This window comes from Pristiophorus japonicus, chromosome 11, assembly GCF_044704955.1.
Source record: "Pristiophorus japonicus isolate sPriJap1 chromosome 11, sPriJap1.hap1, whole genome shotgun sequence".
NCBI lineage: Eukaryota > Metazoa > Chordata > Chondrichthyes > Pristiophoridae > Pristiophorus > Pristiophorus japonicus.
Window position 1 is genome coordinate 28,710,040 of NC_091987.1, and position 26,835 is coordinate 28,736,874.

Below are 26,835 nucleotides of genomic sequence, written 5' to 3' on the forward strand. Positions count from 1 at the left end.
CTGAACCCCCATATGATTGGAATATCAAACCCAAATATTTTTCTCTTGAAATGGTAACTCAGATTGGGATATGGTTCCAGTGTCTGAACTGTACTCCCCCAAGTGAGCGTTCTCCATGCGTGACCCTACACACTAAGCATTCATGTGCTTTCTTCATCCAACATTCACAGAAGTACACTTTCCAGCAGAGGTCAATGATGAGTAATCTAGCTTATCTTTCTATCCTGATAATTACCCTCTCCTTGTCCAAGATGAATTTTTTGTTGCAGCTCTTTTAACATAGGCATAGAAACTGAGATAACATTATCACAAGTCTCTAAATGATATTCTGGATCAGAACCTAAAGATTCCCTTTATCTGCTCGGGCATCCTACCCAGCCTCCCCTTTTTTGTCCTCCCAAAGACCCTGGATTTCTGGAGTATCTCTCCCTCCTCTAATTCTGAAGATGGATGGACTGTGTTAGGATGAACTGTTTACGACAGCCAATTAGATCTTTGAAATGCTTAACCCCTGTTTTGACAACAACTGAATATCCCACATTAATTTCCTTATATTTAATTTTGATATCACCTAATCATTACATCCTGATTTACCTCACCTCTTTATATCCTGGTTTGTGTGCTATGTTCTGGGCCTTGGCCCTTCACCCCTGGTTTCCCAACAACATAAAAACCATGAACGACAACTCTGAAGATTGTATGGGAGCATTTCAGTATTCACTATTACAATAAAAGAGTCATTGGAATGTTGGAAGAGAGTTCATTGAAAACATTACAACTGCACATAAATGGGAAATTTATGGAAAGATATCAATTAATGTAACAACTTCATTTATACTAATAAAGTATATCTAAAATGTTAATGGAACAATTCTTAGTGGACTGTGTGAATGTTCCTTTATAGCAACAATTTTATTTTGATGGTTTGGGAGTAAGGGGGAATAAGCATTTAAATCCCAAATATTAACATCTTTAAGACTTCATTTTGCAAGTTAAAATCCTGAGGAATGCTCTCCTGAACTCAGTGTTGAAGGTAGTGTATATGATGGGATTTATTGCACTGTTGACATATCCAAGCCAGGTAGTTGCACTGTAGACTTCTGGTGACACGTGGCATTGCTTGCAGTGGGTATTCAGGATGTGTGTGATAAAAAATGGCAGCCAGCATACCAGGAATACACCTGTGAGGGGGAAAGACAATAACACAGTAACAAACATCCTACAAAACTTTCTTAGACATCTTCATCAAGTCAACATGGTCAAGTGCACAATAAAACTCCCTTTACTTCATCTGAGGACTACTCCCAAATGTGTTGCAGCTGTTCTGTAGGTCATGTATATCAATAATGTAAGATGCATTTTACACTTAACATACCCCACATACTCTGTAACTGTAAAGAATGCCCCATTAATGTGCTGTTACCCTTAACCTCAAACACATGAACTTTTCCACTTGCCACCATTAGCCATCTTTATGGTCTGAGTGAGATTGCTACCATGGCAATCTGGAGCTCCAGTTGTAAGATGATAGATACAAGAGGATGGGTTTTAACTCACAGATGGCCGGCTGCCCCATCCTGCTGGTGGGAGGCCCGGTCCGTATCAAGGGCCGCACCTCATTACATGTCGCCGGTGAGCTGTGTGTCCCAAACGGGCACTTGCAGCACCTTGCTGGCTCCGGGCTGGTTCAATACCAAGCTGGCAGATAGGTACGTTTGGCATAGTTGCCTGGGCTCCGAGTGGAAGACCCCAATAAATATGGCAGTGGAATGGGAATGGGAAACCCCACCATTGTCCCTATTATGCAGAGCAGACCGAGTTAAAATCGACCCAAAGATTATTATAGGGTTGATCCAACTACAGAATTATCATTAACACCTTCAATGCAGTGAAAATAGCTTTATTAACAGGTTCTTCTATGTAAAGTTATTATACGTATCCTGTTACACACAAAACCATCACATTTACAAATCTGTAAATGGTTAGAGTGTCACCATTAGTAACCCTTCTAAATAAAGCAATTAGAAAGAATTACCATTAGTATTGGGAGCTCAGCGTGTCTAGTCACCATGAAGCAGCAAATGGAATGCTATACTATGCAAAAATAAAGACTTGCATTTATATAGCGCCTTTCATGACCACCGGATGTCCCAAAGACCTTTACAAAGTACGTTTTTTGAAGTGTAGTCACTGTTGTAATGTAGGAAATGTGGCAACGAATTTGCACACAACATTTCCCCTGCTCTTCTTCAAAATAGTGCCTTGGGATCTTTTACATCCACCTGAGAGAGCAGCTGGGGCTTCGGTTTAACATCATCCAAAAGACACTGCAGCATACCATCAGTACTGCACTGGAGTGCTGGCCTAGATTTTTGTGCTCAAGTCCCTGGAGTGGGACTTAAACCCACAACTTTCTGACTTAGAGGCGAGGGTGCTATCTAAGCCACAGCTGATACTATGTGGCCAAAACAGAGCAGTACCAGTCGGGGGAAGTCATACTTGAGCTGTACGGTGCTCTAGTCAGACCACACCTTGAGTAGTGTGTCCATTTCTGGTCACCAAGACCCAAAGCAGACATTCAAAGGCTAGAGGCAGTTCAGAGAAACTCACAAGACTGATCCTTAGCATCTCAATTGTGAGGATAGAGTGAAATGAAAACTTGAGCTTTACGTCATTGATTGGGAATAACTGCATAATGACCTTATAGAAATATAAGGTGGTAAATGGTATTGTCAAAGATCCAGAGCACTACTTCAAACTAGATCATGACAGAGTCAAATTAATAAAATGTAAATTTTGGACTAATATCTCATAGTCTTACACAAAAAGATGATTCATTCTGTTATGCTCCAATAACCACTTGTATTGGCGTGGTAATAACTAACTACTTTTATTTCGAGACCCTCCAGAATATTCCCATTAAAGAATAACAAAAGCAATACAAGGGAAGTGTAATTGTTGCGATGTGTTTACTCCCATTATAGAGCCACCTGGTCTTCAGTTAACACAATATGCAAGTACCGTACAGATCAAATGGACTTCTGCAGAGAGCAGTGGAGGCAAACAATCCGGAATGAATTAAGAATCCAATCTTGTAATGGGGGACTATAGTATCGTTCTGGAAGGACTAGCTAACAAAGTGAGAATAACCTCTCTCATCTTGTGGAATTTCTGGTTAAATCGAGAATAAAAGATTCCTGTGAGGGATTTCCTGACAGCAACTTCACTGAGTGGTTTGATGAACTCACACGCTGCGTGAGCCAAACTGAACTGAGCACCTCAAACATTTGAACTGTTTCTATAATTACAAGCACATTTCTCATAATGTTGTTCAAGAACAAATTTTATAAAAGGAATAATGAACTGCATACATAAATAAATGCACCTGTGTCCGTGGGGTGCACTCCTTACACAAATACAGCGTTGTTATCACCCACACCAGTTACAATAAATCTGTCACAGACCCTTCCTACCATTTCTTATATATTAAAATTGGAAATAGAAACATCCAAAATATATTTGCAGTCGGAGGCGAAGCTAAGGATTATGCTGCCGACCTCTGAACAGGTGCAGAAAATAATCAAAAAGGCTAGTGGAATGCTGGCCTTTATAGCTAGAGGACTAGAATACAAGGGGTAGACGTTATGCTGCAGCTATACAAAGCCCTGGTTAGACCACACCTGGAGCATTCTGAGCAGTTCTGGGCAGTTAAGGAAGGATATATTGGATTTGCAGGGAGTACAGTGTAGGTTTACCAGAATGATACCTGGACTCCAAGGGTTAAGTTACGAGGAGAGATTACACAAATTAGGGTTGTATTCCCTAGAATTTAGAAGGTTAAGGGGTGATCTGATCGAAGTTTTCAAGATATTAAAGGGAACAGATAGGGTAGATAGAGAGAAAGTGTGTCCGCTGGTTGTGGATTCTAGGACTAAAAATTAGAGCCAGACCTTTCAGGAGTGAAATTAGGAAACACATCTACGCACAAAGGGTGATAGAAGTTTGGAACTCTCTTCTGCAAAGGGCAATTGATGCTAGATCAATTGTTAATATTAAATTGGAGATTGATAGCTTTTTGTTAACTAAAGATATTAAGGGATATGGGCCAAAGGTGTGTATATGGAGTTAAGTCGCAGATCAGCCACGATCTCATTGAATGGTGGAACAGGTTCGAGGGGCTGAATGGCCTCCTCCTGTTCCTATGAACAAATTCGCACTTACCTGCTGCGAACCCTTTTTGAGAAGTTGTTTTCAGATGTTGCAGAGTTGTGTGCAGTGTAGTAGCCCACGGAGCCCAGGGCGTATGCGAATGTGGGATCATGTAGGGCGGTGCTCCTTTCACTTCCTGACTCTTAGCCAATCAGGAAACCGAGGAGATTGCTGTTATAAATATATGTCAATACAAAACAGAAGTCTTCTACTGGCATATATTTACAATCTGCAGAGCATTTAAGAGTCACTCTCTGACAGATATACACTTGGTCAAACATAAGAACATAAGAAATAGGAGCAGGAGTAGGCCATACGGCCCCTCGAGCCTGCTCCGCTATTTAATACGATCATGGCTGATCCATCTTTCATAACTATGTGTAATATACGGTTCTTACCGACTCATTATTAAATTAGAGGCCCCATTATTTGAATTGTGTCCATAAAGTAGCAAACCCCAGTACAAAATGTTTTTATAAATCAGTAGATTTTTAAAAATTATGATAATTTGAGAAATAATCGGCACACAAAAACTTTGCCCTCAATAGGGTATCTATTGCTGGTGTTTACTGTGCTTAATTTCTAGCTTCAAAAACTCATTGGGAAAAATTACATGAAAAGAGTTCATTTTTAATCAAAAAATGCTGGAAACACTCAACAGGTCAGTCAGCAGCCACTAACTAATACAATATTCTCATCCTCCCACTCCTTATGCTGTGCAACAGGCTCCCGCGCCTGTTTGCACCACACGTAAACATTTTCTGTGTAACTAATGCGCCGTAGGAGGGCAAGTAGCCCAACCTTTTGCCAGCACATCGATTTGAATGGTCAGTGAAACGATATGCAAAGCCGATGCGGAGTTAGATTTGACAGATCGCAAGTTCGGGATTTAGCGGATGCGCAGGCATATGTGAAAAGTCCAAACTTACGGTCAATTTCAAAGGCAGTACTCAGAGTACGCTGTCATACCGACCACGAAACGTAATCATATCAAATTATGTGTAACTATTAGAACTATATGTAATATAAGTAGAAATACTACTACTAATTTGAGGTGGTCTCACATCTCTCACTTTAATGCACTCAGGAGTCAGAACACCAGTCCAACTTCAAAGAACATTAGCACTTTCCTTTCAATGTACACACTAAACCAATTTCATATTGATACAACAGTAACCGTGTAATTGCATCCAATTGCTCAATCTTACCATCTTCAACAAGAGAGAGTCTAGCCACCTCCCCATGACATTCAACAGGATTACCATCACCGAATCCCCCACCATCAACATCCTGGGGCTCACCACTGGCCAGAAAACTTAACTGGACCAGCAACATGAATACTGTGGCTACAAGAGCAGGTCAGAGACTGGGCACGGGGGTGGTGTGGGATGTTGGGGCGGGGGGAATTGGACATCGACAGTAACCTGCCGATGTCACCGTGGCCTTGGGTCTATGGCTGCTGAAAATGGCCACAGCGCAACCGGACAAAAACTCACGCTGGGGGCTGGAGAATTGTCGTGCAGCACTAACTTACAGTGTAATACCCTCCTGGCGATGTTAGTGGAGACCTCCGACCTATTGTTCCCATCCACAGTCGGCGTTGCAACTTCTTACAGCCTCTGGGAGCGAGGCCGTTGAGTTTGCAATGAATTGTGGGCAATCAAAAGGGCGATGAATTAAAGGGGGCAATGCGTTCAAAACTAATAAAAATTAAAATCAAGTGAAAAACTGAATTTTTCAGTGGTTACTGCCTTTCAAAAACAAACATAAACATTAAAATTAAATCCCAAATGGCAGTCTTCAGCTTTTAAAGCTGAATTGTCGTCTGAACCTATAAAAATTGTAAAAGTGCTTCAGCACTAACACAAATGGTTCAGCAAGCCAGGGAAGGGGCATCTAGGGTCTCGCATGCAACAATCCAGCTTTGTACAGAGGGTTAGCACTGCAAGAGAGGTCTTTGACCCCCAGGAAGATCTCCAGAAAGAATGATGTGGGATCACATCACTGCCACCAGTGTCGCCCCACTCCCCCCCGCCCCCTCAGACCACTGGTCAAGTTCAATTAGTGCACCTTCAAAAGCCGTCTCCTACCAACTGTACCACTAGCCTCACACACTTCTCAATGCACGACTCTCTTCCCGCCCCCCCCGCCAATCACTCACCTACCAGCAATCTGTAACAATCACGAGGCACACCTCACACCCTTGGAGGAGACGATGCAGGCCATTCTTGGCAGAGGCATGGCTGAGTCCTTGACCAACAGTGGGGCAGAAAGGATACAAGATGTAGGTATCCTCATACGTTATCCTCCTTCTGGCATGCACCTCTTGCTTTCCTGCCCTCCTCTCACCACAACTCTATCCTTGTGCCTTCCTCATTTCACACACCCAAGAAACGCAGCCTGCCCACCCAGTGGTTGGCCAAGAATAGGGAGAGGAGAGTGAAGAAGAATAAGATTGACTTAACATTCTCAACCACCAGCTCCTCAAGGTCGACCAGCAAGGCCATCTGTAGTAAGCCTCCACTGAAAGTTATCAGCCTTCCACCAGCCATGCTGAAGCCACTGTGTGCGATCAGTAGGATAGGCAAAGGCACACAAAAGGCAGTCACTAAGGAAATGCATACGGTAATGACTTTATTTCTTGGTGTCATATTAAATGGATAGATGTATAAAGCTGGATTGGAAGGTATGCTTGTGATGGCTTTTATTTCAGCATCATGGCCAGTATGTGGTGGTCAGTAACAGAGGGAAGGTAAGGTGTGGGACTAATGTTGAAAGGGGATTGGGGTTGTGGTCACTGGGACCGCAGGCGGATGATTCCATCCTGAATATTCCATCCAGAAAGGGGCTGCCTGGGTGGCTTCCCCCTTTCCTGCTTCCTCCTCTCCTGCTTCCCCCTCTCCTGCTTCCCCCTCTCCTGCTTCCTCCTCTCCTGCTTCCTCCTCTCCTGCTTCCTCCTCTCCTGCTTCCCCCTCTCCTGCTTCCTCCTCTCCTGCTTCCTCCTCTCCTGCTTCCTCCTCTCCTGCTTCCTCCTCTCCTGCTTCCTCCTCTCCTGCTTCCTCCTCTCCTGCTTCCCCCTTTCCTGCTTCCTCCTCTCCTGCTTCCCCCTTTCCTGCTTCCTCCTCTCCTGCTTCCTCCTCTCCTGCTTCCCCCTTTCCTGCTTCCTCCTCTCCTGCTTCCCCCTTTCCTGCTTCCTCCTCTCCTGCTTCCCCCTTTCCTGCTTCCTCCTCTCCTGCTTCCTCCTCTCCTGCTTCCTCCTCTCCTACTTCCTCCTCTCCTGCTTCCTCCTCTCCTGCTTCCTCCTCTCCTGCTTCCCCCTTTCCTGCTTCCTCCTCTCCTGCTTCCTCCTCTCCTGCTTCCTCCTCTCCTGCTTCCCCCTTTCCTGCTTCCTCCTCTCCTGCTTCCTCCTCTCCTGCTTCCTCCTCTTCTGCTTGCACCTATTCTGTGTCTTCCTCTTCCCTCTGCGAGTGGATGTTGTAAATCTGAAATGACAGCATAAAATGCTGGAAATACTCAGCAGGTCAGGCAGTATCTCGACCTGAGACGTTGAACTCTGTTTCTCTCTCCACAGATGTTGCCTGACCTGCTGAGTATTTTCAGGTATTTTCTACCTTCTCAGAGGCCTGTATTTACCATCCACGGCCCTGCAAGCACACAGCAGCACTAGCTACACACTTAAAAATTTTGAACAGTAAGCCACTACTTCAATAAAATTTTAAAAAAACAGTCCAAAAGTTCAAATGCAAAATTACCATAAAGATGTGTGCATCCCTTTAAGAGGTGCTGACAGCACTTCTGTCAGTCTGCTTGTTTACCTGGCATGCTTAGGACCCAGCGCTGAACTCAGAGGTAGGGTTGAAGATCGCAGTGGTGCTGTGACGTCAGCATTGCATGCCGACTAACGTCACCACGCCCCCAACTTTTTTTACAGGGCGCCACCTAAGAATGCAAGTGCTACCGGGTCATCCAAAATAGAGGACGCTGCACGACCCGCCACCAGCTGGAAGTAGAGCACCTTCTTGACTTAATGCCGCGCTAACAGGTGGCGCTAAGATAGCGAATTTCTCTCCCTAGGCATTCTGCGGTGAGTGACTCACCTCCTGACTCCCCAAAGCCTGACCATCATCTACAAGGCACAAGTCAGGAGTGTGATGGAATATTCTCCACTCGCCTGGATGAGTGCAGCTCCAACAACACTCAAGAAGCTCGATACCATCCAGGACGAAGCAGCCCTCTTGATTGACACCCCATGCACCATCTTTAACATTCACTCCCTCCACCACCAGCGTATCGTGGCTGCAGTGTGTACCATCTAAAGGATGCATTTCAGCAACTGACAAGGCTTCTTCGACAGCACCTCCCAAATCCATGACCATTACCACCTAGAAGGACAAGGTCAACAGGCGCATGGGAACACCACCACCTCCACGTTCCCCTCCAAGTCACACACCATCCTGACTTGGAAATGTATTATAGTTCCTTCATCGTTAATGGGTCAAAATTCTGCAACTCCCTTCTTAACAGCACTGTGGGAGTGTCTTCACCATATGGACTGCAGCGGTTCAAGAAGGCAGCTCACCATCATCGTCCCAAGGGCAATAAATTCTGGCCTTGTCAGCGACGCCCACATTCCATGAATGACTAAAAGAAAATCTAATTCAGATTCTCTGTTCTCAGTCCCCGGTGACATCTCAGGTTTCAGTCTCAATCCTGATGGCTCATTTGGTGAAGGCAACATGTAATTGAGCTAAACACGTGAGTAAGCCCCAGGTTTGATACTCAGTCTGTGCTGCCTTAGCTGATCTCTGCAGGGGTGGAAGTAGGGCATTATAATTGGCTTCAGTATTCCTGAGCTGCAGTGGATAAAATCACCTACGGTTCCCAGTCTCGACTGCTATCCCGTGTACCCTGCAGGAAAATATATGACATTTTGGGCAGGACTAGGCTAGGCTGTGTTGCCTTCTGCTCCCCCCTGAGCTCGACTTAGGACGCCTGCGTGACAGTGTGACAGGTGTACCACCCCAGTCAAACTCCCCACCTGCCACTGTTCTTGGAGCCGGCCATGAAAAATAGCATGCAAACAATTAGGGGCGAACGTGCCCCACGGCCACTGCAGGTACTGCAGGTAATCAGGAAGGCGAATGGAATGTTGGCCTTCATTGCGAGAGGGATGGAGTACAAAAGCAGGGAGGTCCTGCTGCAACTGTACAGGGTATTGGTGAGGCCGCACCTGGAGTACTGCGTGCAGTTTTGGTCACCTTACTTAAGGAAGGATATACTAGCTTTGGAGGGGGTACAGAGACGATTCACTAGGCTGATTCCGGAGATGAGGGGGTTACCTTATGATGATAGATTGAGTAGACTGGGTCTTTACTCGTTGGAGTTCAGAAAGATGAGGGGTGATCTTATAGAAACATTTAAAATAATGAAAGGGATAGACAAGATAGAGGCAGAGAGGTTGTTTCCACTGGTCGGGGAGACTAGAACTAGGGGGCAGAGCCTCAAAATATGGGGGAGCCAATTTAAAACTGAGTTGAGAAGGAATTTCTTCTCCCAGAGGGTTGTGAATCTGTGAAATTCTCTGCCCAAGGAAGCAGTTGAAGCTAGCTCATTGAATATATTCAAGTCACAGATAGATAGATTTTTAACCAATAAGGGAATTAAGGGTTACGGGGAGCGGGCGGGTAAGTGGAGCTGAGTCCACGGCCAGATCAGCCATGATCTTGTTGAATGGCGGAGCAGGCCCGAGGGGCTAGATGGCCCACTCCTGTCCCTAATTCCTATGTTCTTATGATCTTATGACTCTGCATGGCCCTTGGTGATCACCAGGGACAATCTCGACTGGGCCAGTGGCCTAGCATGCAAATAGGAGCGCTGGGCTGCATGATGGGGCTCGGTTGAGACGAGGGCTGCCATTGTTTGGTCGATGGAAAAGTCGTCCGGCAAAACAAAATGTCAACACGGGGCGCTCACGGCATCGCCTTTAAGGGGTGCCCCAGGTGGATGTCAGCGCTCCACGAAGCGGCCACTGACATTGGCCCGCACCAGCCTCATGTCCCATGGGGCAATTTCCCCAGCACGGCGCAAAGGGGACGGCGCGCACCGGTGATGACATCATTCCCGGTGTGTGCTGGACCAGGGCGCAAATTGTGGGGCGGATGCAAACTCCAAATCGCCCCCAATATCTCGGGGCTAATTTCACCGCAGGTACCTCCGCCGCCTGCGCCTGGGCGAAAGGTCAATTGCACCCCGTTACCGCCTACCGGCAAAAAAAGGAACCAGTTCGGCCCCTTAATGTCCAAGTTGAAACATGAAACATGGTCACTCAAATGAAGTGGAACAACTGAGCAACCATACCTCAACTGTACTCAATGCCTTCAGGAGTAGGGTTGTCAACGCTGGTTCGACATATTCCTGGAGATTTCATCACATGACCTCCCACCTCCCCGCCCAGCCAAACAACCTTTTTCCCCCCATCTCCAACATTTCAATAACTTACAAACAAACGTGTTCTAAGAAAATTTTAAAAAACATTTTTTTTTAATACTTTTTTAGATTTTTCTTCTAGGTTCTGCAGCAGTGCCCAGGAGATTAATCATTTATTCCTGGAGACTGCAGGATATTCGTAGAGGGTGGGCAACCCTATTCGGTAGGGGAAGAAGGGAGAAAAGTGAAACCTAGTCTGAGCTTGAAATCTCGGATAATCAGAGGCACTGGTTCCTCCGAAGGTCCTTCAGGCCATTATGTCTTCACATTCATAAGATTTATTGAAGTTTCTAAGCTAGGAAGTAAATGACTTGATACTTACCCAGAACAATGACCAACATCCGGGTTGCTTTCCTTTCTCTCATTTGCAGGTTCCTGCGTTTTAATATGGGTCTCAGGGAAGTTGTGGTTTTGCCGCTGGACAGTTTTTTCACTTCAGAAGCATGCTTTGTTGTACAAGTGCTCTTTCTCTCTGATTCCTCAATCTCATTCTCTGTTTTCGCGAATGAAGCCTGGCTCATGCTGCAATAATTTGCTATTTCAACTGGGGCAAGCAGCTTGTTATTTGGAGAAAGACCCGTCTGCTTGTTAAATTTTAAACAAGTGAACGAATGTAAACTTCTGGGAACATTTTCTTTCTTTTCCTAGTAATAAAAAAATGTAATTATATATTTTTTAAATTATTGCAACAATAAATCAAAATAATTGTCAACTAAAAGCAAAAGAAAACTGCAGTTGCTGGAAACTGAAACAAATGCAGAAAATACTGGAAACAATCAGCAGGTCAGGCAGAATCTGTGGAGAGAAAATACAGTTAATGTTTTCAAAACATTTGACAAAAAAAAAGACTTGCATTTATATAGCACCTTTCACGACCTCAGTACCAAAGCACTTTACAGCCAATGAATTTATTTTGGAGTGTAGTCACTGTTGTAATGTAGGAAACACGGCAGCCAATTTTCGCACAGCAAACTCCCACAAACAGCAATGGGATAATGACCAGATAACAGATAAAGATGTAATAGCATCGCATTTGGAAAGCAGTGACATGATTGGTCCAAGTCAGCATGGATTTATGAAAGGGAAATCATGCTTGACAAATCTTTGAGTTTTTTGAGGATGTAACTAGGAGAGTGGATAAGGGAGATGGTGTATTTGGACTTTCAAAAGGTTTTTGACAAGGTTCCACACAAGAGATTTATGTGCAAAATTAAGGCACATGGTATTGGGGGTAATGTATCGATGTGGATAGAGAACTGGTTGGCAGCAAAGAGTGGGAATAAACAGGTCCTTTTCAGAATGGCAGGCAGTGACTAGTGGGTTGCCACAGGGCTCAGTGCTGGGACCCCAGCTATTTACAATATACATTAATGATTTAGGCGAAGGAATTGAATGTAATATCTCCAAGTTTGCAGATGACACTAAGCTGGGTGGAAGTGCGAGCTGCGAGGAGGATGCTAGGAGGCTGCAGGGGGACTTGGATAGGTTAAGTGAGTGGGCAAATGCATGGCAGATGCAGTATAATGTGGATAAGTGTGAGGTTATCCGCTTTGGTGGCAAGAACAGGAAGGCAGAATATTATCTGAATAATGACAGATTATTAAAAGAGGAGATGCAATGAGACCTGGATGTCATGGTACATCGTCACTGAAGGTAGGTGTTATATATGTAAACTTGTATATACGTTGTACAGCCACCAGAAGACTCATCCCCTGGAGTCCGAAGGGATCCCATAATCCCTTGAGAGCACAGGTACTTAAGGAGGCCTCACAGGTTGGAGAGGCACTCTGGAGATCTGCAATAAAAGACTACGGTGACACTTCACTTTGAGCTCACAGTATCCAGTCAGACTCTTTATTCATACACAACAGTAGGTTTGCAGGTGCAGCAGGCAGTAAAGAAAGCAAATGGCATGCTGACCTTCATCGCGAGGGGATTTGAATATAGGAGCAGGGAGGTCTTACTGCAGTTGTACAGGGCCTTGAGTATTGTCTGCAGTTTTGTTCTCCTAATCAGAAAAAGAACATTCTTACTATTGAGGGAGTGCAGCGAAGGTTCACCAGACTGATTCCCGGGATGACAGGACTGACATATGAAGAAAGACTGGATCGACTAGGCTTATATTCACTGGAATTTAGAAGAATGAGAGGGGATCTCATAGAAACATATAAAATTCTGACGGGATTGGACAGGTTAGATGTAGGAAGAATGTTCCCAATGTTGGGGAAATCCAGAACCACGGGACACAGTCTAAGGATAAGGTGTAAGCCATTTAGGACCGAGATGAGGAGAAACTTCTTCACTCAGAGAATTGTGAACCTGTGGAATTCTCTACCACAGAAAGTTGTTGAGGCCAGTTCGTTAGATATATTTAAAAGGGAGTTAGATATGGCCCTTATGGCTAAAGGGACCAAGGGATATGGAGAGAAAGTAGGAAAGGGGTACTGAAATGAATGATCAGCCATGATCTTATTGAATGGTGGTGCAGGCTCAAAGGGCTGAATGGCCTACTCCTGCACCTACTTTCTATGTTAATCTGTTTTAGTGATGTTGGTTGAGGGATAAATATTGGCCAGGACACCAGGGAGAACATCCCTGCTCTTCTTCGAAATAGTTCCATGGGATCTTTTGCGTCCACTTGAGAGGGCAAACAGGCTAGTGTTTTGGGTGAAGATCCTTCTTTAATATTTTGCACCTGAAACGTTAACTTGTCTGTTCTCTCCACAGATGCTGCCTGAACAGTGAGGGTTTCCAGCATTTTCTGTTTTTTGGTTCAAAGTAGCTTTAGTTGACTTATTCAGTTCCTCTTCCCCTTGATGCATGTGCACTCATTACAAGTACAACAGCAGCCCTAGCTTGACAATACTTCCCCTCTGGGCACTGTACAATAAATATAAAAGTATCATATTGTGCTTCAAGGGGGCGGCATTGACATTTTGCTGGCCCTTCAGGAAGAACCCTATTCCTGAATGAAGCTGATCTAAAAACAATAAAAGTAGTAAGTTTGTAGAATCAAATACAATGACATCATTGTTCCCGATGGAGATTTTGTATATTTCTTTGTGCTTAAACACTGCAACATGTCTAACAAGACCATTTACTGAGGTGGCACTTCCCCCTCTGAGCATTTGGACCAATATAGCATTTTGTAACCTTGGATAAACAAAGAGGTTACTGCGTGTGAAATTGTTGATTCAGAGGTTATATTGCAAGGCCTCGTATAACATTCCCTGGCCTTTACAGAACAATTCAAATCTTTAGTTCTTAGTTTTCACATGAGCTTTACTAACTCCTGCTTTACAATGTCCTTAATACTTTGGATTAACCATTGTTATGGAACTAAGGTTAGAGGAGGCTAATTTCCTGGACAATTCAATTTAATTGAATGTCTTGTAAAGGGTTCTATTTGCCATGAATTATGTGAGCCATAATGTTTGTTGTAATCCTCAAACATGGGATCTTCTCAAATGCCCTCTGAAAATCCAAATAGATTATAGTCCTCCTCAATCAATTTAGTTGCCCTTTGTATATTTGTCTGGTGCATCTTGTTGCTTAAATATATGTTGTTTCTCTCTTCTTTTTCCCTGTCTGCCTCTCTCCCTCGCCTTCTCTCTTTACATACTTTGAGAGTTGATATTTTGTGCACTCCATAATTTTCTATCCTTGCACAACTGGATTTTTACCAGTTCCCAAACTTACACCTGCCCATTCAATCATATCATTTACCCATGTTCTTCTTTGCCTATATCTACTACTGTGTCAGTTTGACTCAATTAGTAGCACTCTCAGCTCGGAGTCAAAAGATTATGGGTTTAAATTCTACTTCAGGACTTGAGCACAGAAACTAGGCTGATACTTCAGTGCAGTATGTGGTAGTGCTGCATTGTTGGAGGCAAGGTTCTTCAGATCAGATGCTCAATCTGGACCTATACACATTGGAGTTCAGAAGAATGAGAGGTGATCTGATTGAAACATAAGGTAATGAGGGGACTCGACAAGGTGAATGCAGAGAAGATATTTCCACTCATAAGGGAAACTAAAACTAGGGGACATAGTCTCAGAATAAGGTGTCGCCCATTTAAAACTGAGATGAGGAGAAATTTCTTCTCTTAGAGGGTTGTAAATCTATGGAATTCTCTGCCCCAGAGAGCTGTGGAGGCTGGGTCATTGAATATATTTAAGGCAGAGATAGTCAGATTTTTAAGCGATAAGGGAGTAAAAGGTTATGGGGAGCGAGCAGGGAAGTGGAGCTTCTGATGCATCAGCTTGACATTATAATTCTGTGACACTATTCAAAGAAGATCTGGGAGTTCTCGTCATGTCTTGGGAAACATCCCTCCCTGAACCTGCACCAAAAACTGATGAACTGGTCATTCTTCTCATTGCTGTTTGTGATGAATTACATATGATCCACTTTGAGTCATTTCTGAAATGTCCACTATACCAATGGTTGTAGTTCATTCTCAACATCAATTCTCTGGACTGCAGCAACTTTCTTTTGAGTCCTGTGACCCTGGGTCAGTACATTTGCATAATTATTTACAGCTCCAGATCCCGTTTGGGAAGGTGTAGAAAGCATACTAGTTATGGGAGTATAAATATGTGTGTAAGCGAAATTTGAAGGGATGGCGACAATTAAGGGGAATGCCACAATAGGTTGACAAACAATTCTAAAAGACTTCAGAAAGGTTCAAAAGGCAGCTCAACCTGTTAGCAGCCATTGCAAAGGGGCAGGAGTTTAAGAAGTTACAGGCAAACTTGAAGGGAAAGGAAGCCCTATGTGTAAGTGATGGTCCCACCCAGACCTGACTGCCCTGATTGATGGCTGGTGATGTCAAGGTGGTGCTCACATGAGGTGATCCTGTTTGCCACATCATTGCAGCATGCAGCATCCCCATAAATTTGCCTACATAAGAACATAAGAAATAGGAGCAGGAGTAGGCCAGTCGGCCCCTCGAGTCTGTTCCGCCATTTAATATCATGGCTGATCTGATCATGGACTCAGCTCCACTTCCCTGCCCGCCCCCCATAACCCTTTACTGCCTTATCGCTCAAAAATCTGTCTATCTCCGCCTTAAATATATTCAATGACCCAGCCTCCACAGCTCTCTGGGGCAGAGAATTCCATAGATTTGCAACCCTCTGAGAGAAGAAATTCTTCCTCATCTCAGTTTTAAATGGGCGACACCTCATTCTGAGACTATGTCCCCTAGTTTTAGTTTCCCTTATGAGTGGAAATATCCTCTCTGCATTCATCTTGTTGAGTCCCCTCATTATCTTATGTTTCGATAAGATCACCTCTCATTCTTCTGAACTCCGGTGTGTATAGGCCCAACCTACTCAACCTATCTTCATAAGTCAACCACCCTGGAGGTGGAGGAGGCTTGAGGGCACAGCTGGCCGATAATGTCACTGGCTGTGCCAGCCCTACGGTGCATGGTAGCAGCAGGGTCCTTACAGTGGATGGTACAGCTCTGCTGATCCAGATCCTGTGAAGACTGTTGCCCATAGTCGTTGTCAGGTAGCTGCAACAATGGCCTCCAATTTTACACTCCTCACTATCCAGCTTTTTCAGCTGGGAATGAAGAACAATTCCAGTGGGCAACTGTGCCACTCCATGATCATTCAGAAAATGCTGAGTGCCCATGTATAGCCTCAGATGTTAAAGAACACAAAGAACAAATTCCACCATTTAATTCAAAGCTCCTTTCGCCTCAATTACCTGGGTCTGCATGACATTCTCTGTTGTCAGGTTCATGCTGTTTTGTCTCGAGGTGATGCGTTTCCTTCTCTTCTTGAGTACAATGTAAATACGTACATAAACCAGCAGAGTGATCAAGAATGGCAAGTAGAAGGACACGATGGATGAATACACAACAAATTCTGGATTGGATATAGAACATAACCCGGGGTCATCTGCAAAATAATAATGGCAGAAAGTCAGGCATTTTATTAATTCAATAAGTTATTTTCTAATGTAGCACGGATTATCTACTGAAGTTACTGACATACAATTAATGACACTGCAATAATAAAGCTATTACCACAAACTGGACAATTTTTGCTTTAATTGGTATTCAGAGCCAGGCAAACCATTCGTTATGTTGCTACTGATATTTCATGTGGTGCAGATATTTCCTGACACAGATTCAAAGTGCCAATCCATGTTGTAACCACAGTAAATGCTAAAAGCCAAGAATGTATATATTGATTCGTGTGGAGCATAAAAAAATGGCATGTACCTGTCGGGCCGAAAGGTCTGCTCCTATGCTGTAAAATTCTATTTAATTCGATGCTAACATTGATCTGACCACATTATAGATATGTTAAATCAGTGTCGTAGCCAAAAAGTACATGAAAGTGTTTGTTATTTCATGGTTTTAAGCAGACCTATGCACAATAGAAATTTAGCAACCCAATCACTTATAGTTAAATAATAATACTTGTATTCATATAGCATCTATGTCAACATGTCTCAAGCCCTTTATACAATGAATTCCTTTTTAAGAACAATAACTGGAGCCATATAGCCACATACGGAAGCCGTTTTACACCAGCCATGACTCACAAATAGCCATGATATAAATGACCAGTTAACATGTCCTTTTGGTGATATTGTTCCAAGGGATACATATTGGCTAGAGCACCAACAGTGCACGGGATCACTAGCACCCACCTGAGAGTCTGGGATGGCCAGATGAGACCTCAGTTTAACCTTACTATACCCCTCAAAAATGTTCAATAATTTACTTATTTAATTTTTGGTTGGTTCATTTTCAAAATGATGAATGATTATAATCTGTGTTAAATATCTAATGTTCTTCCCATTGAATATTTCGTTATACCATATAGCAATTGAATCACCGTTACTTTTGCACTTTTCATTCTCTAAAGGAACATTCTTCAATGAACTTCACAAGACCATCTACTTTCGAGGTGGGCATATTCGTGGGGCAAGTGGGAGACTGTGATCTTGATTTGCCTCATTTCTGTCAGTGCTATACATGCTGATGTAAAGCCACCTTCCCATCTATTGTGGGAGCAAATGGTTTCGGTTCCCCGGAAGCCAGACTGATTCCCAGGCTTGGCTCCATCGGCCGTGGAACGCTCCAGTAGAGACTGCAGCCTAGGACCCCTGCTGCTCGGGATAGAGATTGCAGGGAAAGGAGATGTGGGTGCAGCGTGGCTTGGGTGGTTAGGGTACCATCACGGGGGGTTGGAGATAGATGGGGACGTCAGTGATCACGAGGGGTGTCGGTGATTGTGGGGTATGTCGGTGACTGCGGCAGGAGGAGGGGTGGGGGGGGGAGTCGATGATCACCGGGGTGGGGGGAGTGGTCGATGACCCTGGGGACGTTGGTGATCGTGGGGGTCACCAACATCCCCGGGAGCGGGGGTGGTTGATCACAGGGTGTGGTTTGAATGTGTGCAGCGAGAAACAGGTTTGCTTGGGGTGCCGGAAGAGAAGCATGTTTTGGTGGGTTTTTAATCAGCTTTTTTCTTTTCTCCTCTCAGAGCGCTCCCAGGCCGGCTGCTCAGCACAGGATTTCCACATGCTCAGCTGGCCTAGCGCCCGAAGGGAGGTGTGCAATGCCTCCCTCACCGTTCTGCCCCACACTCAGGGCCCAGCTGCCTAATTTTGCTGACTGGGGCGCAAACTTTTTCCAGGCAGTATCAGGACCGCCCCGCTGTCAGTAATGCCCCGAAATCATAAAAGCCAAAAATCCAGCCCTTTGGTTACAGCACAGAAGAAGGTCATTTGGCCCAGCATGCCTGTGCAGGCTCTCTGCAAGAGCACCTCAGCTAGTCCCACTCCCCCGCCCTTTCACCGTAACCCTGCAAATTTTTTTCTTTTAAACACCTATCTAACTCCTTCATGAGAGGCGTGATTGAGTCTGCCTCCACTACCCTTTCAGGCAGTGCATTCCAGATCCTAACCACTCGCTCCGTGAAAAAGTTTTTTCTTACCGCTCCTTTGCTTCTTTTGCCAATCAACTTAAATCTGTGTCCTCTGGTTCTCAACCCTTCTGCCAATGGGAACAGTTTCTCTCGATCTACTCTGTCAAAGCCCCTCATGATTTTGAACACCTCGATCAAATCTCCTCTCGATCTTCTCTGGTCTAAGGAGAGCAACCCCAGACTCAACCTGCATACCTGTAAAGAGTGGAACTATTTACCTTCCTATTGCAGGGAATACAGGAGGTTGAAAGATTTGTTTCTGCAATGTGAACATCATAGCAAATTTTACTTTTAACATTAAACTACAGGGGGCAAAAATTCGGGTTGTTGGCGCCCCCCATCAGCTAAGGGGGCGCAAATGAGTTTCCGCCGGGACGCAGCAGAATTTCACCGACGTTTGTGGCAGCGTGAACCAGTAGCGCTCCGGCGATCCTGTTTTCGCCCGGAGTGAAAATTCGATAGTACCCCATGAGGCAGCCACGGGCAATGCCCATGACAAGTTCGTGAGGGGCGAACTGGACTGTAGGCCGCTCGGGGGATAAAAATTAAATGGGAGGTGCGGCGCGGAAAATTTAAAAATAGCCGAGTGACCAGTTGGGGCCTTCTCAACTTCAGATCGCGGGGTCCGTGCCGTGATGTTGCAGCCCGGCGTTCCATTTCTGTGCCTGGATGCTGCCACAGCACCCCGCTCCCAGATAGTCTAGCGGTGGCCCCTTCTCCCTCCTGCAGAGTCGGCAGTGTGGCCCTCCTGCTTTAGTGTGATCCCGCCAAGTGCTATGTGCATCTATGTGTAGCGCTGGAAAATTCTCGTTGGACCGACCCGCGAGGAAGTGGCATGCAAAAGTTTGTGCTCCACTTCCTCCTGGGGGCGGTAAGCCTGATTTATGTTGCAGGGTGGGCCTTCTGTCCCTGGTGCAATTTGGCGCTGCAGATCTTTTGTATCTATTAAACTGGAAGAGAACAAACTTTAGAAATAACTGTTGCCGATGTTCCTATGAAATCTCTTTGTCTGTTATAATACAGGATTAAACATGTTTATTTAAAATTGGTTAACACCACCACTGAAATAGCAGATAAAGGAATGTACATTAAGCATTCATCAGTTACCATCGACAACACTAATTTCCAGGCTTAAATGTTTCCATTAATTCATTAAAATCATGATAGACTTTTGCTTCAGTACTGTTATGTGGACAGTCATGTGCCCAGTGTGTACAATCTAATCACTCTACCAGTGGGCACTTCATTATTATTATGATCTAGGCCTTGCTAAATGTCACCCTGTGGCTTGGTTAGTGTCTGAGTTATTGATCAAACTGAACCAAATATCTGAACAGAGGGTTCTTTAATCATATGAACGTTTTCTAAATGTGAAAAGATTATTACATAAGATTTTTCTTGTACCTGTTGTATTGAAACCAAACAGGAGAGGAGAAGACACCGCAAATGACAATATCCACACGGCAGTGATCATTATAGTCACCCGTCTCCTGGAGCTGTAATTTGTGTTATATTGGATTGGCATCAAAACAGCAGTGTACCTTAAACCAAGTGGAAACAAGATTTTACTGCCAAAGTAGTAAAATGATTGCTCTGCAGGCAAAGACACACAAATCTTCAGTTGCAGCACACAAAATGGCCTTCTCAATGTTGTATTCACCCCAGCTCTTAATGCCATCGATAATGTGGCAACACGGCAATTCCTGCGGCTTGGGGCAGAATTGGAGGGGAATGGTGTGGAGAAGTTAACCACACCCTCTTGACCCTATTTAAATTTGGCAGAGGGGACATCTGACGGGCCTTAAAGGGAACTGGTGTTTTGTTGGCAATGAGAATGCACATGCAGTTTTTTTTTGCGATGGATTTAAGCAGTAACCTTTACCATGCAATTTAATCTGTCCCAAAACAGCTGGTAAAGCAGAAGAGTTTCCAGGCCACAGAATCCTGTGCTGCTGGGGATAGGGCTCCCACCATATCTGAGAGAGTCAGACTTTTCCCTTTTGTAACTCCACTCACTCTCTTCCAATTACCCGACTTTACCCTTTCAACAGCAAATCAGCAGAAAACTGTTTTACCCGGTAAGAGCTAATCCCATTTAACAAAAAAAACCCCTCAAAGTGCAGAAGATTTGCAGTGCAGTGTAAAATTCAGGACGATATGCCCAGATTAATGCTGCAGATTGTTTAGTTGCTAACACTTGAATGATAAGATTTGAAAAACTGTCTCACAGTAACTAACCCAATTCCAACATTTTTTTGATTAAAACTTGACATTCAGTTAAAGTGTTTGAATTTAAAATTAGAGCTGGGCTATTCAGAGATGATGTCAGGAAACCATTCCTCACACAAAGTGTAGTGGGAATCTGAAGCTCTCTTCCCCCAAAAAGCTCCTCCACAGGAACATGGGAACAGGAGTAGAAGATTAAGCCTGTTTCGCCAGTCAATATCTAACTCCAGATACCCACCCGTCTTTGGCCCATATCCCTTAATGGGCTAGAATCTCCACTTTTGTGCTTATCGGCCAAAAATGGGCGTTATTTCCGGTGTGGGTTGTAAAAAAGGGTTTTCAGATCGCCGGCTTCTCGCCCATTCTCAAAGCACCTAGTCTCCATTTTTGAAAATGGGTGTTACTGCGAGCGACCTGAAATGGGCGGGAATGTTAAATATTTTTGACCTTCTGCCATAAAGTGTCGCCGTCCTTAGCAACGGCATGGCAACACTCAATTCCTGTGATTCAGGATGTCAAGGGTCATCATGACATGCACAGACGAGGAGACAGAGAGGGAGGGAGCTCAGAGGCACTGAAAGCGTGTGTGGCTGTGGTGTGTACTTGTTTGGCTGTTGTGGCAGGCTCGAGGGAGATTCACCAGCAGCAAAAAGCCTACTAAGCACCAAGAACATAGATGGCACCGAGTTTTTGTCCAACAAATAAGATATAACATGGAAGGGATGGAGGAGGCCCTGGAGCTGGTAGCCAGGAACACTGGTGGCAGAGGGCTCCCAGTGGTCCCGGAGCGCGGCACTGCACCCCAAGGTGCCGCACCCCCATTGCCAACCACACATGAGAGCCACATCAACATCTTGCTTCTGGCTCGGAGCACGTTCCCACCGCGGGACCGTCCTCTTCCGTATCCGTCCAAGCAACGGGTTGGCCGTCATCCCCCCCCACCCCCAATGAAGCATCGTCTGAGGAGCTCCTCGGCCAGGTGACTTGGAGTCAGGAGGGGAAGGGGAATGGGTAGAGACGGGAAGGAGAAATGGGGAGGCGGGGGGGGGGGGGAAGTTAGTTTGTACAGAAATACTGATGATTTCAGAATAATGTTCGGTTTAAATGTTTTTTATTTAACAAAACCTTGAAGCACATTGGCTCAGATAGCTGCACCGTTACACGCTGGTGATTCCTTAATGTCAAAGGGTACAATTACATTTAACTTCAATCAACTTAAACTTTAACTGTCACCAAGGTGATGCCCACCATTGATGTATGACCTGCACACCCAGCAGTGTGTCAGCCTTGTAAATACCACCAACGTTCTTTCAAGCAAAGCGATCATTGATGAGCTCCTGACGTAAGGCTTGTGCAGCTATCTTGCCACTACAGGCCCTTTCATGCGATCTACAGGGGGCATGGCTTCAGCGTCAGCCTGATTGTCTGGGCCGATGTCAGCGTCCGCCTCCTCTTCCTCCTCTTCCTCTCTCTGGTGAGGTGGACTGATCAGGCAATTCTTGTCCCCTCCTGATAGCCAAGTTGTGCAGCATGGAGCACACCACCACGAACTGAGCTACCTGCTCAGGGTGGTATTGGAGCTCGCCTCCTGAGTGGTCCAGGCATCTGAAGCGCTGCTTCAGCACTCTAATGGTTTTCTCCACGACATTGTGAGTTGCTCTGTGGCTCTCGTTGTATCGCCTCTCGGCTTCAGTGTGGGTCATGCAGGGGGGTCATCAGCCAGGTGGCAAGGCCATATCCTTTGTCACCAAGCATCCAGCATTGACCTTGTGGCTGATTGTTAAACAAGTCAGATACAGTGCTCTCACACAGGATGTGAGCATCATGGATGCTGCCTGGAAATTGAGCAGCCACTGCCAGTATAATTTGGACATTAAGGGAGTGGAATCCCTTGCGGATCCTGAAAACCTCTGCATCCTGAAAAGGTGCCCACATCGCGATGTGCATACAGTCTATTGCTCCCTGCACTTTGGGGAAGTTTGCAATTCTGGAGAATCCTAGAGTCCTCTCACTTTGTGCCTCCCTGGTCATAGGGAAGCTGATCAAGTCCCTCCTGCGTGCATACAGGGCTTCAGTGACCTGTCTAATGTAGCGATGTGTGGCATGCTGAGATATACCGCAAATGTCGCTAGCTGTGGCCTGAAAAGAACCCGAGGCGTAGAACGACAGTGCCGCGGTGACTTTGATCTCGACGTACAGTGCAGTGCTACACTGTCCATCACAATGTCGATTTCATCCCCTACAGGGCACAACAGACATGATCTTTGCAGCGCGACAGTTGCAGGAAAAATGCAGGGAGTAGCGCTAGCCCGTGTATATGGCCTTTTTCGATCTAACAAAGGCCTTTGGCACTGTCAACCATGAGGGTCTATGGAGCGTCCGCCTCCGTTTCTGATGCCCCCAAAAGTTTGTCAACATCCTTCGCCTGCTTCACATAAGAACATAAGAACATAAAAATTAGGAACAGGAGTAGGCCATCTAGCCCCTCGAGCCTGATCCGCCATTCAACAAGATCATGGCTGATCTGGCCGTGGACTCAGCTCCACTTACCCGCCCGCTCCCCGTAACCCTTAATTCCCTTAATGGTTAAAAAACTATCTATCTGTGACTTGAATACATTCAATGAGCTAGCCTCAACTGCTTCCTTGGGCAGAGAATTCCACAGATTCACAACCCTCTGGGAGAAGAAATTCCTTTTCAACTCGGTTTTAAATTGTCTCCCCCGTATTTTGAGGCTGTGCCCCCTAGTTCTAGTCTCCCCGACCAGTGGAAACAACCTCTCTGCCTCTATCTTGTCTATCCCTTTCATGATTTTAAATGTTTCTATAAGATCACCCCTCATCCTTCTGAACTCCAACAAGTAAAGACCCAGTCTACTCAATCTATCATCATAAGGTAACCCCCTCAACCCTGGAATCAGCCTAGTGAATCGTCTCTGTACCCTCTCCAAGGCTAGTATATCCTTCTTTAAGTAAGGTGACCAAAACTGCACGCAGTACTCCAGGTGTGGCCTCACCAATACCCTGTACAGTTGCAGCAGGACCTCCCTGCTTTTGTACTCCATCCCTCTCGCAATGAAGGCCAACATTCCATTCGCCTTCCTGATTACCTGCTGCACCTGCAAACTAACTTTTTGGGATTCATGCACAAGGACCCCCAGGTCCCTCTGCACTGCAGCATGTTGTAATTTCTCCCCATTCAAATAATATTCCTTTTTACTGTTTTTTTTCCCAAGGTGGATGACCTCACATTTTCCGACATTGTATTCCATCTGCCAAATCTTAGCCCATTCGCTTAACCTATCTAAATCTCTTTGCAGCCTCTCTGTGACCTCTACACAACCCGCTTTCCCACTAATCTTTGTGTCATCTGCAAATTTTGTTACACTACACTCTGTCCCCTCTTCCAGGTCATCTATGTATATTGTAAACAGTTGTAGTCCCAGCACCAATCCCTGTGGCACACCACTAACCACCGATTTCCATCCCGAAAAGGACCCATTTATCCCGACTCTCTGCTTTCTGTTCGCCAGCCAATTCTCTATCCATGCTAATACATTTCCTGTGACTCCGCGTACCTTTATCTTCTGCAGTAACCTTTTGTGTGGCACCTTATCGGATGCCTTTTGGAAATCTAAATACACCACATCCATCGGTACACCTCCATCCACTATGCTCATTATATCCTCAAAGAATTCCAGTAAATTAGTTAAACATGATTTCCCTTTCATGAATTCATGTTGCGTCTGCTTGATTGCACTATTTCTATTTAGATGTCCCACTATTTCTTCCTTAATGATAGCTTCAAGCATTTTCCCCACTACAGATGTTAAACTAACCAGCCTATAGTTACCTGCCTTTTGTCTGCCCCCTTTTTTAAACAGAGGCGTTATATTAGCTGCTTTCCAATCCACTGTACCTCCCCAGAGTCCAGAGAATTTTGGTAGATTATAACGAATGCATCTGCTATAACTTCCGCCATCTCTTTTAATACCCTGGGGTGCATTTCATCAGGACCAGGGGACTTGTCCACCTTGAGTCCCATTAGTCTGTCCAGCACTACCTCCCTAGTGATAGTGATTGACTCAAGGTCCTCCCTTCCCACATTCCCATGACCAGCAATTTTTGGCATGGTTTTTGTGTCTTCCGAAGCAAAATAATTGTTTAAGGTCTCAGCCATTTCCACATTTCCCATTATTAAATCCCCCTTCTCATCTTCTAAGGGACCAACATTTACTTTAGTCACTCTCTTCCGTTTTATATATCGGTAAAAGCTTTTACTATCCGTTTTTATGTTTTGCACAAGTTTACTTTCGTAATCTATCTTCCCTTTCTTTATTGCTTTCTTAGTCATTCTTTGCTGTCATTTAAAATTTTCCCAATCTTCTAGTTTCCCACTAACTTTGGCCACCTTATACGCATTGGTTTTTAATTTGATACTCTCCATTATTTCCTTGGTTATCCACGGCAGGTTATCCCTTCTCTTACCGCCCTTCTTTTTCACTGGAATATATTTTTGTTGAGCACTATGAAAGAGCTCCTTAAAAGTCCTCCACTGTTCCTCAATTGTGCCACCGTTTAGTCTGTGTTCCCAGTCTACTTTAGCTAACTCTGCCCTCATCCCACTGTAGTCCCCTTTGTTTAAACATAGTACGCTCGTGTGAGACACTACTTCCTCACCCTCAATCTGTATTACAAATTCAACCATACTGTGATCACTCATTCCGAGAGGATCTTTTACTAAGAGATCGTTTATTATTCCTGTCTCATTATACAGGACCAGATCTAAGATAGCTTGCTCCCTTGTAGGTTCTGTAACATACTGTTCTAAGAAACAATCCCGTATGCATTCTATGAATTCCTCCTCAAGGCTACCCCGTGCGATTTGATTTGACCAATCGATATGTAGGTTAAAATCCCGCATGATTACTGCCGTTCCTTTTTCACATGCCTCCATTATTCCCTTGATTATTGTCCGCCCCACCGTGAAGTTATTATTTGGGGGCCTATAAACTATGCCCACCAGTGACTTTTCCCCCTTACTATCTCTAATCTCCACCCACAATGATTCAACATTTTGTTCATTCGAGCCAATATCATCTCTCACAACTGCCCTGATATCATCCTTTATTAACAGAGCTACCCCACCTCATTTCCCTTCTTGTCTATCCTTCCGAATTGTCAGATACTCCTGTATGTTTAATTCCCACTCTTGGCCACCCTGCAACCACGTGTTTCTGTAATGGCCACCAAATCATACCCATTTGTAATGATTTGTGCCGTCAACTCATTTACTTTATTTCGAATGCTGCGTGCGTTTAGGTAGAGTGTTTTAATACTAGTTTTTAAACAATGATTTTTAGTTTTGACTCCTCCTGCAGCCCCTTTATATTCATACATATTGTCCCTTCCTATCACCTTGTGGTTTACACTTACCCCAGTGCTACTCTGCTCTGTTGCCTCCTGCCTTTTGCATTCTTCCTTGGGGTCCTGTTAATCTGTGCTCTCACCCACTCTAACTAGCTCAGAGCCCTCTCCTGGGTTCCGAATACTCCTCGCATTGAGGCACCGAGCTTTCAGGCTTGCCTTATTATTACAATTTGACCCTTTAGAATTTTGCTGTACATTGGACCTTTTTGTTTTTTGCCTTGGGTTTCTCTGCCCTCCACTTTTACTCATCTCCTTTCTGTCTTTTGCTTCTGTCTCCATTTTGTTTCCCTCTGTCTTCCTGCATTGGTTCCCATCCCCCTGCCATATTAGTTTAACTCCTCCCCAACAGCACTAACAAACACTCCCCCTAGGACATTGGTTCCGGTCCTGCCCAGGTGCAGACCGTCCGGTTTGTACTGGTCCCACCTCCCCCAGAACTGGTTCCAATGCCCCAGGAATTTGAATCCCTCCCTGCTGCACCACTGCTCAAGCCACGTATTCATCTGCGCTATCCTGCGATTCCTAC

At 44.9% G+C, this 26,835-nt stretch overlaps 1 protein-coding gene across 1 annotated transcript in view; it reads right to left on the reverse strand.

The window, feature by feature from the left end:
- Positions 1-972: 972 nt before the first annotated feature.
- The window catches only part of drd3 (dopamine receptor D3), a 70,343-nt gene continuing 44,480 nt past the window's right edge, over positions 973-26,835 (reverse strand). Inside the window, exons 3-6 of the mRNA XM_070892691.1 lie at positions 20,059-20,195; positions 16,418-16,611; positions 11,018-11,339; positions 973-1,181 (exon numbers count right to left, since the gene is read on the reverse strand). Coding sequence (XP_070748792.1) covers positions 973-1,181; positions 11,018-11,339; positions 16,418-16,611; positions 20,059-20,195 — 862 coding nt within the window. The remainder of the gene's footprint in view (positions 1,182-11,017; positions 11,340-16,417; positions 16,612-20,058; positions 20,196-26,835) is intronic.